Below are 12,353 nucleotides of genomic sequence, written 5' to 3' on the forward strand. Positions count from 1 at the left end.
GCATTTCCTACCCTTAGCTCAGTTTCAGGCTTGGTTTGCCAAGACTGGGAGAAAATGAGGGTAAATCATAACGGCTGTGTTCTTTTTCTCTGATCTTATTATTTTTAAAGTCTTTGTGGTGTTTCCAAACCTGTGTTATAAAACGGTTCCAGCATAGAAGATTCTTTCAGCTCTGAGGACTCAAACAGGGAAATCTTTTAAAAAGCATCAGTGGTGATGGTGTTAGACCAGTGTGTGTTTGTGTGACGGAGGCTGGGCTGTGGCTCCCTCACACCCAGTGTGGAGCAACACATTCTGGGGGCTTCGGGAGAAGGTGGGAGCTGGTTCTCGCCCTGAGTCAATGTCAGAAGTGAGCTTGGCCCTGCTGAACATCTTGGGAGTCGTTTCTAGACAGCTTTCTTCCCGTTTCCTTTTTTTTTTTCTTCCTTGTTATTTTGGGAACTAAGTCAATAGAGACCCCTAAGAGTTTGCCCTAAATTGGGTTGGACTTTCAGTATTAAAAGAGTCTTTCTTGCTAATGAGCTTTAATAAATTTGCAGCTTAGTACCTCGTAATCCTGCATGCAGATGCAGCTCCGAACAGTGAATATTTATTGATCAAATATTCTCTTGCAATTAAAATTAGACCCGCTGCAATTGCTAATGTTTTTGTTCGGTGTTTTTTTATTTTAAGCGTTTGTATCTGGTTTTCCCAACATTCTCTAAGAGAGGCTACAGGCTTTCCAGGCCGCATTTTAGGAAGTTCGCATTTAGGAAGACTTTCCGGGTCTCTGTGGAGGTTTTGCATTTGTGAAGGGTGTGCTCCTCCTGGTGGAAAGCCCTCTGTGAATTACGTTGTCCCGGCCTCTTCCTTTAGCTCCCCGCCTCTGCAGGTCATGGTTAGACACCCTCACACGCTGCCCAGTGACTGCCTTGGAGGAAGAGCCGCCTGGGGTCAGTGGGCAGAGGGGCAGGGGCGATGTGAGATCGGCTCGGCTCGGCCGGTCTGAAGCGGGGCGGGACGGTGGGGAGGGTCTGTGACCAGCGGCGCTGGGATGCAGGAGACAGAGTCTGGCCTTCTTGACGTTCGTTCACGTCACCACCGCCGGTTACAGGGGCCCCTGTCCAGAGGCGGAGGGGAGCCGGACTCCAGCGCACCACAGTGGCGGCCTTGGGTTGGTCAGGGGTGCAGCGGGATGTGATCGGGGACCACAGACCGTGGCATGCATGGGCCGCAGGCGGCCCCAGAGGGCGAGAGGAAGGCGACAGTGTCTTGGGCACGTGTCTGGGGTCTTCGCCCCCTGGGTGAAAGCGGAGGCGGGCTGGGGTGGAGGAAAAGGGCAGAGGTGACTAGGGCAGCTCTCACTGTCTTCGACTTGCGTTGACAGATGAGTTAAAAAGGTGTTGGGGACAGTGAGCCGAGCCCGTCCCTCCGAAGGTGGGCCACCAGCGGGAGGGCATCCCACAGCTTCTCGGAGAAGGTGGGGTGCTTCTGGCCGTCTCTAAGGGCGTGTCGGGGTTTCCCGGGTGAGCGACATGGGAGGTCACGTGGCCTGGGGAGGCAGAGAACCAGCACCGAGGCTCCCCAGGAACCGGCGGGTCAGCTGACCCCTTGGCGGGGGCAGGGGGTGGGAGGGGGGGTGCGGGGAGGCCAGGTGCCCAGGGCTGGGCCACCTCCTGAAGGGCTGTGGGGTGAAGCCAGGCGCCCCGGGCGGGGGGAGGGACTGCAGCTTGCCTCCTCCCCTTGTTCGCTCAGCGTTGCCCGAGCAGTTCCACGGTCTTGGGCGTGTTGTCTGTGGCCGGGAAAGCAGGGAAGGGGAACAACCACGTCCCCGTAGCTCCTGGGGCCCGCCGAGAAGGAGGGAGCCCCTGCCCTCTCTGCCCTCTGGCCCCGGGGTGGAGCTGGCCCCCTGCAGACAGAGCGCCTGTCCTCCCAGCATGCGGCTCTCCCCGCGCCTCTCCTCTGCCTTTTTGCTTGTTCTGCAAACGTTTCTTGTGTTTACTGTGTGCCGTCCTGCGCAGTGTGAGATTCCTGTGCCAGCAGCGGGTCATGCCCCTTGGAAGGGGTAGGAGCTGGGATGGGCGGGATGGAAGGGGAGGAGGGTCCCAGGCCACTGAGGAGAAAGCCAGGGTGAGTGCTTGGGGACGGTGCTCACTGACTACTCAGGCCTGTGTGGGTCAGCAGGGGTGTCACCCCCACCTGACGGGCTCCCGCCTGCACATGCTGTGGCCTCAGGGAGTGGGGAGGGGATCTGGGCGTCCAGGGCAGGGAACCCACGCAGTTAAGGGGTGCTGGTCAGACATGGGCTTGGGCAGGCAGGGGGAAGTCTTGACTGTGGGACCCTTCCTCTCCCGTCCTGTGAACCACACCCGGAGCTCGTGAGCCTCTGTGCTCGTCCTGGGGTGCCCCCGGCACGGTCAGCCTCAGGGCGTGTTCTCTGATGGGAGACTTGGAGAGCACAGTGAACCCCGTTAATCACTCGGCCCAGATTCAGCAGGTGTTTCTTGAGCATCTGTCCTGGGCTGGGCCCTTTACAAGTGTGAGGCCCACGAGTGTCCTGGAGGAAGCACCCGGGGGCTCCTGGGGCTGGGCCGGGGGTGGAGCAGCGGTCACCCAGTCAGGACTAGCTCTCAGTCATTCTCTGAGGGCCTCACGCTCCTGTGTCCTGGGGAGTTCTTGCGAATGCTGACGTGTGGGCCCATGGAGCAGATCCCGGGGTGGACTGCAGTCCCAGGGTGTGCACCGACTCCAGGTTCCACCGAGCACCTGGCCCAGGCTGGGGGGAGGGGCAGGGGTGGGCATGGCAGGGGTGTGTGGGCTTCCGGCCTCCTCTCTACCTGCAGCTTTCCGTTCTGGGTTCACACTTGTGTTAGCCAGGGGGCTTGGTAATTGCTGCCATCTGGATTCCCCAGGGGTGCTCTTGCGGGTCCAGGGTGGGGGGCGCCGCTCTAGGACACTCTGGCCCCCTGAGGGACAACGCAGGGCACCCCCGAGCTTGCTGGGAGATGAGGCGTCGAGGGCAGCACCCCTGGGCGGAGCGCTGGGGGGGGGGGGCGCGGCTGGGCCTGACTCACCTGCAGCTGAGGGGCGGCTGTCGGTAAGAGTTTATGCTCTGCCTCATTTAAGGAGACCACCGGCTTGCCTGATGTTTCAGGGTCTGCCGTTAACACTGTCCTGGTGGCGTGTGGACGAGCACTTTCTTAACGGATGAGTAGGAGATGCCGCTTTAATGAAGAAAGATGGGAAGCCGGGCTCTGGTCACTCAGGAGAGCTAACCCATACTCCAGAGCTCACCGGTAAACCGCTTCTGATGCCATCTAACGCTGAAATTCCATGCAAGTGGTGCAGAAACTTTTAAAAACCAATGCTGTAGACACTGCTTTCCTTCAAATAGATAGCCAACAGGCACCTGCTGCATGGCACAGGGAACCCTGCTCAATATTCTGTAATAACCTAAATGGGAAAAGAGCTTGCAACAAGAACGGGGGATTGTACGTGTGTAACTGAAACACTTTGCTGTAAAACCGGAAACTAACTCAATGTTGTTAATTAACTATACTCTGACATGAAACAAAAATTTAAAAATTTAATGCTCTAGAAAATTACATTTTTGGCTCTTTTAAAAAAGCATTTCAGAAATATCCAACAAAAACTAAGCACTTGCCATCCGTGGCAGTCGGTAGGGTGGTTGGAAACGACGAGTGAGGCTCTTACGCCGTCTTTCCTTCTGTCCGTTCATCGAGGTGAGTTTGCACGTGAACCCGGCGGGAGGGAGCGACTTGATGTTTGTGTCAGCGGGACAATTCTGATATAAGTATATGCGTGCATTGTTTTACATTTATGATTAGTGTTTTTATAGCATGCTAATACAGCAATTAAGTTTTCTGTAGTTCTGTCATTTAAAATTCATTGCATACTTGAATATATTTCATTTGCATAATTTCCAGTCTTGCTTAATTATCTGGAGGCCTCAACTTGCATGTGTGTGTTTTCCTTCAGGAAGGGGAGCGTCAGGAGGCTGTGGGCTTGCTCATTGCCCGCATCCCCGCTTCGATGCCCTTGCCTTTCAGAAGTTCTGTCTCGGTTCTTCAGTTAACATTTGAGGGTGGCGAGACTTTCTGGGTCCTCGTTCCCGTTCAGTTAGAGTCCACCGGTGGCACTGCAGGTGGTCTGTGTCAGGCCGTCCCCTCCAGCCGCAGCCGGCGCCCCCCCGGCGGCCCCAGTGCCCTGACCCGGCCACTGCACGCGTGTCCACCCTCCTCCCGCGCCAGGCCGTCTCGAGCTTGCCCAGGGCTCCCCGCGGCTGTCACCTGTGTGAGGGTGTCTGTCCTCTGTCTCTCCACCTCCATCCGCTCCTCCACCTCCAGACCCAGCCCAGAGGAGGGCGCCAGCCCATCCCTGTTGCTGGTGTTTAGTCGCGCAGTCGTGTCCGACTCTGCAACCCCATGGGCTGTAGCCCGCCGGCTCCTCTGTCTGTGGGATTCTCCAGGCAAGAACACTGGGGTGGGTTGCCATGTCCTCCTCCAGGGGATTTTCCCAAGGGATCAAACTCACGTCTCTTGCATTGGCAGATATATTCTTTACCACTGAGCCCCCTACTTCTCATGAATTAGTTCAGACACAACCTCCTAGCCTCCTGGGTGGGGACCCTTCTTGGGGTGTGGCAGTGTCATCCCAGATCTGTTGACCTCATGCCTTCATCCGCCAAGTATCTGTGGAGTATCTGCTGTGCCAAAAGGTACCCTGAGCCCCAGGGATGTCTGTGAACAGAGGGGTGAGGATTCCTGCGTGCTGGAGCTGGCATGCCAGTGAGAGGAGATAGCGGTAAATGCAGTGACTAAAGTTCACAGCATCTTAGAAGGGCTGATGTTACAGAACAAAACGGGAGTGAAGTAGGAGGGGCCCCCAGGGCCGGGCTGGTGGCTGGGGCGGTGACCTGGGAGTCAGAACTTGCAGAGGGAGGGACGGGGCCTTGCAGGGTCTCGGTCCCACCCAGATTCACCGGCTCCTTGGAGAGGGCGGTGCCGACTCCAGCAGGGCAGACCAGGCAGCCCCGCTGAGGAGCCGCTTGCTCTCTGAGGAGGAGGAGGTGGACGCAGTGCCTGGACGTGTCCCTCGGCCCCGGGGCCCGGAGGAGGGTGGGCGCTGGGCAGGCGCTCCTGAGGAACGGCCGTGGCGCCCGCTCCTGGAGCCCAGACCCCAGAGGCTGGGAGCCGGCCTGGCAGAGGCGGAGGCGGTGGCTTCATGGGGCGGCACCGCCTCTTGTGGGCGCTGCAGCCGCCTGGCTCTGCCCACGCTGCTGGGAGGTTTCTCCTATGATGAGGGTGTGTGGCTGTGTTCCTGAAAAGGTTCCCTGCAGGCTGGACGTGGCCTGTGAGTGGTGGTCTGCCGGCCCACGACGCAGGGGATGGGACCCAAGGTGGAGGGAGCCGTGAGCTCAGAGGGGCCTTGGTCTTGGGGGGTGCCAGGCGGGGGAAGGGAGAGCATCCCGGGCTGAGAGGTGGGAACGGCCAGGCTGGGCGTGTTGGGCGTTTCCGGGGGGAGGCCTGTCTGGCGGGGCGGGGTTGTGGGGGGCGGGGTTGCGGGGGCGAGGCGGTGCCTGGGCCCCCAGCAGCTCCGGTGGTGGGGGTGGTCAGAGGGGCGGGGCTCGGGTGGGCCGGCCCGGCGGGGAGCTGTCCCTCCCTTCCTTCCCCGGGACTGTGGCAGTTTCAGGACAGAGGAAAAGAAGTAAACGCAGCCCCTGGTCTCTGTCCAGGAGGCGACGGGCTTGGCGTGGTTGTCAAGGCCCACCTGGGCCTGGTGGGTGCCTGGGCTCCCAGATGGATTCTCGGAAGCTGTGACTTCACGCCCCGCCAGGGCGGGCTGGGGTCCGGGTGGGAGGAGGGCTCTGGGTGGTTTCGGTGATGCTGGCCGAAGGGGGCGGGGTCTGAGCCTCTCAGGTGGGCGCTTTACCGGCTGGTGTGAAGGCGCTGGAGGCCTCTTCAGTCCACACTGGGGGCTGGTGGTGGTTTTTGTTGGTGGTGTAAGTGTGCGGAGCGGTCTGCTCTTTGGGATACAAGAGCCTCATTTGACCAGAAAAATGGAGGCGGGTGGGACCAGGGGCCGCTCGCTGCTGATTCGCAGGGATCTGTCAGCTGGACCCGGTGCTGCGCTGGGAACAGCAGGGCCCCTTTCCGACGGGTTGTAATTAATTGAAGTCATTTTAGGGCGGCTGTTCTTCGGGGAGCGCCTCCTCGCTGCTAGAGAAGGCGGAGGGCGGGCGACACCTGTGACAAGCCTGCTGGGGTGTAAATTGCTACACCTCCTGGCAGGTTCACTTGGAAAAAAAGCATCAAGAGCCTTAAGTATATCCCGAGTCCCAGTGAGCTGACAGCGCGCTCATAGACATTTTACTCCGGGAAAAATCAAACATTGCTCAGGACCACGTATTTTAGAGCACTGGACAGTTGAAAATACTCAGAACATTCAGAAATCCAGGAAAGGTTAAACGGAAATATGTAATAAAGACTTTCATGTGGTGGAAGGCCGCGTGGCCTTGGGGACCAATGCTCACAGAGCAGGGGTTGTTAAGCTTTTTCTGTAAAGGGCTGGTTACCGAGTATCTGAGCATGTGTTTCAGTGGGTCACACGGTCACTTTCCGACTCCTCAGCTCTGCCTTAGTCGTGTGCAGACAGCCACACCCATGGGCAGACAGGTGTGGCCTTGTGCCCCTGGTGTCCTGGTTACGGAAATGGGTGGTGGGCTGGCATTCGCTGAGCCCCGCAGGAGAACAGAACGTTATGCCAGTGCGAGCCCAGGTTCACGATTTTATGTCCAGGTACGTAAGGGCTCAGAGGTTAAAGCGTTTGCCTGCAGTGCGGGAGACCTGGGTTTGATTCCTGGGTCGGGAAGATCCCCTGGAGAAGGAAATGGCAACCCACTCCAGTATTCTTGCTTGGAGAATCCCATGGACGGAGGAGACTGGTGGGCTACAGTCTATGGGGTCGCAAAGAGTCGCACACGACTGAGCGACTTCACTCACTCACTTCACTCATGTAAGCACAGAATGTTGGAGAGGAAGTTTCCTTAAACAGGCTATGGAAAGGACTAGTCATTAAAAGTAAATTGGGCTTCGTTCAGGTTAGGAGCTTCTGTTCATCAAAAGACGTCATTAATGGGCGAGAAGCCACAGGTGGGAGGAGGCGATGTTTCTGCAGGCCTGCCGTGCAGACGGCGCAGCAGGCGCCTGCGAAGCAGGAGGGGAGGGCTGCTCACGGGCGAGGATGCGCACGGCCTCCTGCAGGCCCCTGGAGAGGCCCTGAGGCCTGCGAGCTGATGGATACCTCCGTGAGCCCGTCAGCACGGCCGCAAGGAAAAGGTGGTAGTGCCCGGCATTGGGAAGAAGGGAGGCCAGCGGGTGCTATCATGCACGTCCCCCGGGAGTGTAGTCACTTGGGAAATTCTTCAGCAAAACCTGTCAACGGTACGCCCACCTTTGCTCCCCGGTGTCTACTTAACAAAACAGATGTCGCGTGCTGTAAAAGGCAGGCATGAGAACGTTTATCGCAGAAACCTGGTCACTACCCAAATGTCTGTCAACAGAACGGATTTTGCAATGGAGGTGTTATGCAACAGTGAAAATTAACTACTGTTTTGTGTTACAGAGCGAATAAATTTTTCAAATGTAACACTGAGTTTAAGCAATGAGGCAAAAGAGAAAAGAAACAGATTCCATGAGTATAAAGTTCAGAAACCTGATAGGCAAAACCTGGCAGGTGTGAGGCGTCAGGGGGAACCTCCAACGGCAGGTCAGGAGCGAGGGTCAGTGGCTGGGAGGCCCCAGCCTGCCCTGAGATGTGTTCATTTTGTGATCATTCACACACATATTTGGGCAACGTGTGCACACACATGGTCTATTTCAATACATGTTTATTAAAAAGCTTAAATGATGTGATCCAAATGTGTTAAATGTGCACGAGTGTGTAGTTTATAATATAGAACAGATGCTCACTGATGCCCAAAGGTGGGTAAAGGGGATGTGCGTGCTCACACAGCTGAGAAGGGGTGGCTGGACTTAGGCTGGCTTCATCCTCGAGGCTGAGCACAGCTGCCCTCACGTCAGCTCTTTATGGTGGGTCTGTGGCTCATGGTTCTCCCTCAGGGTCACAGGATGGCTGCCACAGCTCCAGACTCTGCACGTTCTTTTTGATTCACAAGCAGCAGCAGAGTGCGCCCTGTACCTGGCTTTCGTGCCTGTTTCTGGTTCCCCCTTTTCCCCTGAGCCTGTCAGTCACTGGGGCTGGTGGGATGGTGGGGCATATCGGCCCATCAAGACTTGTCCTGAAGGAAGGGGATTGCTCACCCTGAAGGAGGAGCCTCAGATTGGTACCCAGAGGCTCTCTAGGATGCAGTTTGACAAAGGATGCACAGGTGTTTAACAGTGAACACGATGACGTCCACTGTGGGCTGGAAACGCTCTAAACGGCGGACAGCACTGCTGCTGTGTTTGTTCGTTTGTCCACTCTCAGGTGGAATGACTCACTGACAGTTTAGGTGCCTGCCGGGTGCTGCTGGTGGGCTGTGTGAGCGGGCCCCGCTTGGGCCAGGCCCACCCTCCTGAGGAAGTGACCAGTCAAGAGATGCCCGAAGGGTGAGGAGGGACGCACCGGGATGAGCTTTAGAATGTCCAGGGAAAAAGCAAGGAGAAAATCCTTCTTATGCAGGACACAAGAACCGCTAAATACAAGTATAACAGGAAAACCGTCCTTTGGACTTGATGAACATTTAAAACGCTATTGTTTAAGACATTAAAAATGCAAGCCACAGGCTAGGAAAATATCATCAGAGTGCATATATTTGACAAAAAGACTTGGATCTTGAATGTATCCAGCACTCATAAAACTCAGTAAGAAAACAAGCAGCTGGTTAAAAAAAAAAACGGGCAAAGGATTTGAACAGATGCTTCATCAAAGAAAAGTGGCAGAGGGGTCTGTGAAAAGACGTTCAGCATCGTGAATCATTTGGGAAATGAAGTAAAAGCCCTTGACAAGGACTGATGTTGAGAGATGGACAACACTCGAAGGTTCTCAGACCTTGCTAGTTGGTGTGGAAAACCGTATGATCCTTCTGGGAAAAGGTCTGGCAGTTGCTGAGAAAATTAAGCATACACCTCCTTTATGACCCAGTTACCCAGGAGAAATCAAGTGTATATCGTAAAAGCCTGCTACAAGAATATCTATAACAGTCATTATTTAAAATAACCCCAAACTAGAAACAACTCAGATGATCAGCAAAGAGTGAGGGGCTTCACAAACTGGTTTAACCATACCCTGGAAATTCTGCTCAGGGAGAAAGGCTGGGGGGGGCGGGGCGGTCACTGCCGGTTTCAGAAAGAGTCTCCAGGGATGGCGGTCTGTCACGAAGCGTTGGTCTCTCTCCTTCTGGCTTCACGTTCAGCACGATAATCTCGAGTTGCACCCGTGTTGCGCAGGGGGCATTCCTCCATTCCTTTTTATGGCCGAGTAATACTCCATCTCTCTCTCTCTCTCACACACACACACACACACACACATCTTCTTTGTCTGCTCACCTGCTGAAGTCTGAAATATGACACAATGAACTCATCCACAAGACAGAAACAGGCCCACAGACAGGGAGGTCAGACTCGTGGCTGCTGGGGGGATGGGGTTGGGAGGACTGGGAGTTCGGGGTTGGTAGATGCAACCACTTCATTTAGAGTGGATAAACGACAGAGTCCTGCTGTGGCGCACGGGAAACTGTGTCCCATCTCCTGGGATAAAACGGAATGGGAATGAATATAAAGGAAGAACGTGTGTGTGTGTGTGCGCACAGCTGAGCCACACCGCTGTGCAGAGGCGGGCACCACGTTGTAAGTCAGGCAGAGCGAGCACACCTGGGCGAGGGCAGCCTTGCTCCCGGGCTCCGGCCCCTGCGATGCCATTTCCGTGCGGCTCTGGGGTGGCGGCTGAGATGCGTGGGGCAGAGGGAGTGACTCCCCTCTCCTCCTGGCCAAGGGGGGCACCGGGACGGACTCGGGGTGACAGTGCTCTGGTCTTCACGGGCAGTCGCCACACAGCTGTGCACCTTGTCACCTGTCACGGAGCCGCTTGCGTGAAGCAGGACCTTCTGTTCCGGGCGTGATGCGGTAGTAGTGTTGACTGAGACGTGGAAAGTGGGAGGCAGCTGTCTGGGCTCTTTGTGGCTGCCCTTCGCTGCCTGACCCTCGCAGAGTCTGGACCGGGACTGCGGCTGCCAAGATCCAGGAGTCTTTGGAGAGAGGGGAAAATGCACACGTGTGCAGACCCAGGCACAGGCACACACATGTCTGTGTGTGCCTGTGTGTGTGTCATGGACGCATGTGTAAGCACACACGTGTGCAGCTGTAGGGCCTGCAGACGCCTGACCTCTCTGTGCCGTATGAGGCATGTCCAGACGGGGTTTCGGCTCTTGGTCCTGCTGTGGGAGCTCGGTGGATGCCAGCCCACTGCTGGGCGCCCGCCCCTCTGTGCGGCCGAGGGTGAAGGTCCTTCAGCCCCGGGGAGGCTGCAGTGCCGAACCCGGACCCCTGGGGAGGACGGGCGGGGCTGCGGCTCCCGGGGGCTCAGCTCGCTGCCTTTCTTTTCTGTCCCTCTTCTTGAGACTTGTTTGTCCTCCGCTCTGTACCGCATTTCAGAGCACCAAGCTCATTTTGAGATGTGAGCCTTTTGGGAATTCCCTGGTCCAGTCGCTAAGACTCTGTGCTTCCAATGCAGGGGGCACGGGTTTCATCCCTGATCGGGAAACTATCAATAAGATCCCAAACGCTGTGCAGCGTGGTCAGAAAAAACAGAATGAAATTTTAAAGAAAAGATGTGAGCCTTTTGATTAAAGACTTATAGAAATTCCATGAGTCGTTGCTGCTCAGTTGCTAAGTCGTGTCCGACTCTTTGTGACCCCGTGGACTGCAGCACGCCAGACTCCCCTGTCTTCCACTGTCTTCCGGAGTTTGCACAAATTCATGTCCATTCGGTTGGTGCTGCCATCCATGAGTTACCATTAACCGTACATACTTACGCATTCCACGAGTTACTATTAAGCGTATATTCTTTTCGTGTTTTTTTCTCACACAGGGTTACCTTCCTGCCAATGTAGACCGAAGACCAGCCACTCTCCAAAGAAAACAGAAAGAATATTTTGCTTTTATTGATCACTATTACGATTCCAGGAATGATGAGGTTCACCAGGACACCTATAGACAGGTGGGAGCACGTCTTCTTTCTTCTCATTACTCAGAATTCTTTCACTTGGGAACGTCTCTCTTGTTGGTGGAAGTGCTTTACCTGGAAGGCCCCTGATTGGGTCACAGATCTTCATTTTCTAGCAAATAAATAAATGTGAAACCTGATAATGGTGAATTTCCCCTAATAGTAGCACCTTGGGCATCTCCAGTTCCTCCTACAGGGCTGGGAAGGTACTTTCATTGGAGCCACAGAACAGAGAGCCTGGAGCCCTGGGTGGAGGGTGTCTTGTGGCTCAGGGGCGTCTGACGTGAAGGTCAGAGGTAGACGTCCCCTGGGTCAGGTAGGAGGAGTGAGTCCCCTGGGCCCCGGGCGCTGTCCTCTGCTGCCATTGTGGGTGTGGTTTACGCTGAGGAGAGCTGTGCTGCTCAGCTCGGCTGTGGAGGGACGCACTTCAGTCCATAGTGGAGGTGTAGCCAGCTTATCATTTGGCTATTTAGTTTAATACAGAATGGGTATAATTATGGCCTCTTGAATAGTCTGTTGACAGACGGTGTGCATAATGGGAAAAATACTTAAAATTGATTTACGGTTCACTGTGCATCCAGAATTTGCTGTGGGAATTGCTGGAGGCCTCCCTAATTCTCCTTGTGTTTGTACCGTGTGAGAACTCAGAACGGGCTGTGCGCCGTTAAACAGGAAGGTGGTTAGGACTTGGCAGCCCTGCCCTGCGTGCTGAGCTGAGCGTCTGACTCTCCCGAGGTGTGTCAGCGGGAGTGTTATCCCTGACACACCTGGCCTCTGGGTGCAGGAGCGTCGCTGAATTTTCCGCCCAGATGCGGACACTCAGGTCTGCTTGTCAGGGTGGCGCAGTACCGCCAAGAAGTCCGGGGACGGGCCTTCCCCTGCTGGATCACCACGGTCCTTTAAGTTGGGTTCCTGGACAGCACCTTCCCCACAGGGGAGCCTGGCAGCCCTGGAGGAAGAGTGACTCGTGCTGGGGGTAGGGAGGGGGCAGGGACCCCTTCTCACCCTCCGCGGTGGGCTGTTCTCGGCCTCTGGCCCCTGCCGCCCCCACTGGGACTCGTCCTCTGGCTACAACTCCGGCGGCTCCCAGGCCCCAGGCGTGCCACCTGTCGCTCCGGGAAACCGAGTTC

At 56.0% G+C, this 12,353-nt stretch overlaps 1 protein-coding gene across 12 annotated transcripts in view; it reads left to right on the plus strand.

Annotated features, from left to right (window-relative positions):
* Positions 1-12,353, plus strand: part of TBC1D22A (TBC1 domain family member 22A) — a 262,637-nt gene that overhangs the window by 88,785 nt on the left and 161,499 nt on the right. For all 12 annotated transcript variants that reach the window (XR_015164928.1, XR_015164929.1, XR_015164930.1 and 9 more), the window contains one exon: positions 11,089-11,217. Coding sequence is in view for 6 of the 12 variants with exons in the window: in XM_086404306.1 (XP_086260432.1) it covers positions 11,089-11,217 (129 nt within the window). In the remaining 6 variants the exon portion in view is untranslated. The remainder of the gene's footprint in view (positions 1-11,088; positions 11,218-12,353) is intronic.

Source organism: Bos grunniens, chromosome 5, assembly GCF_055505025.1.
Source record: "Bos grunniens cultivar Pamir isolate PY7600 chromosome 5, Bosgru_T2T1.0, whole genome shotgun sequence".
In the NCBI taxonomy this organism is placed as follows: Eukaryota; Metazoa; Chordata; class Mammalia; order Artiodactyla; family Bovidae; genus Bos; species Bos grunniens.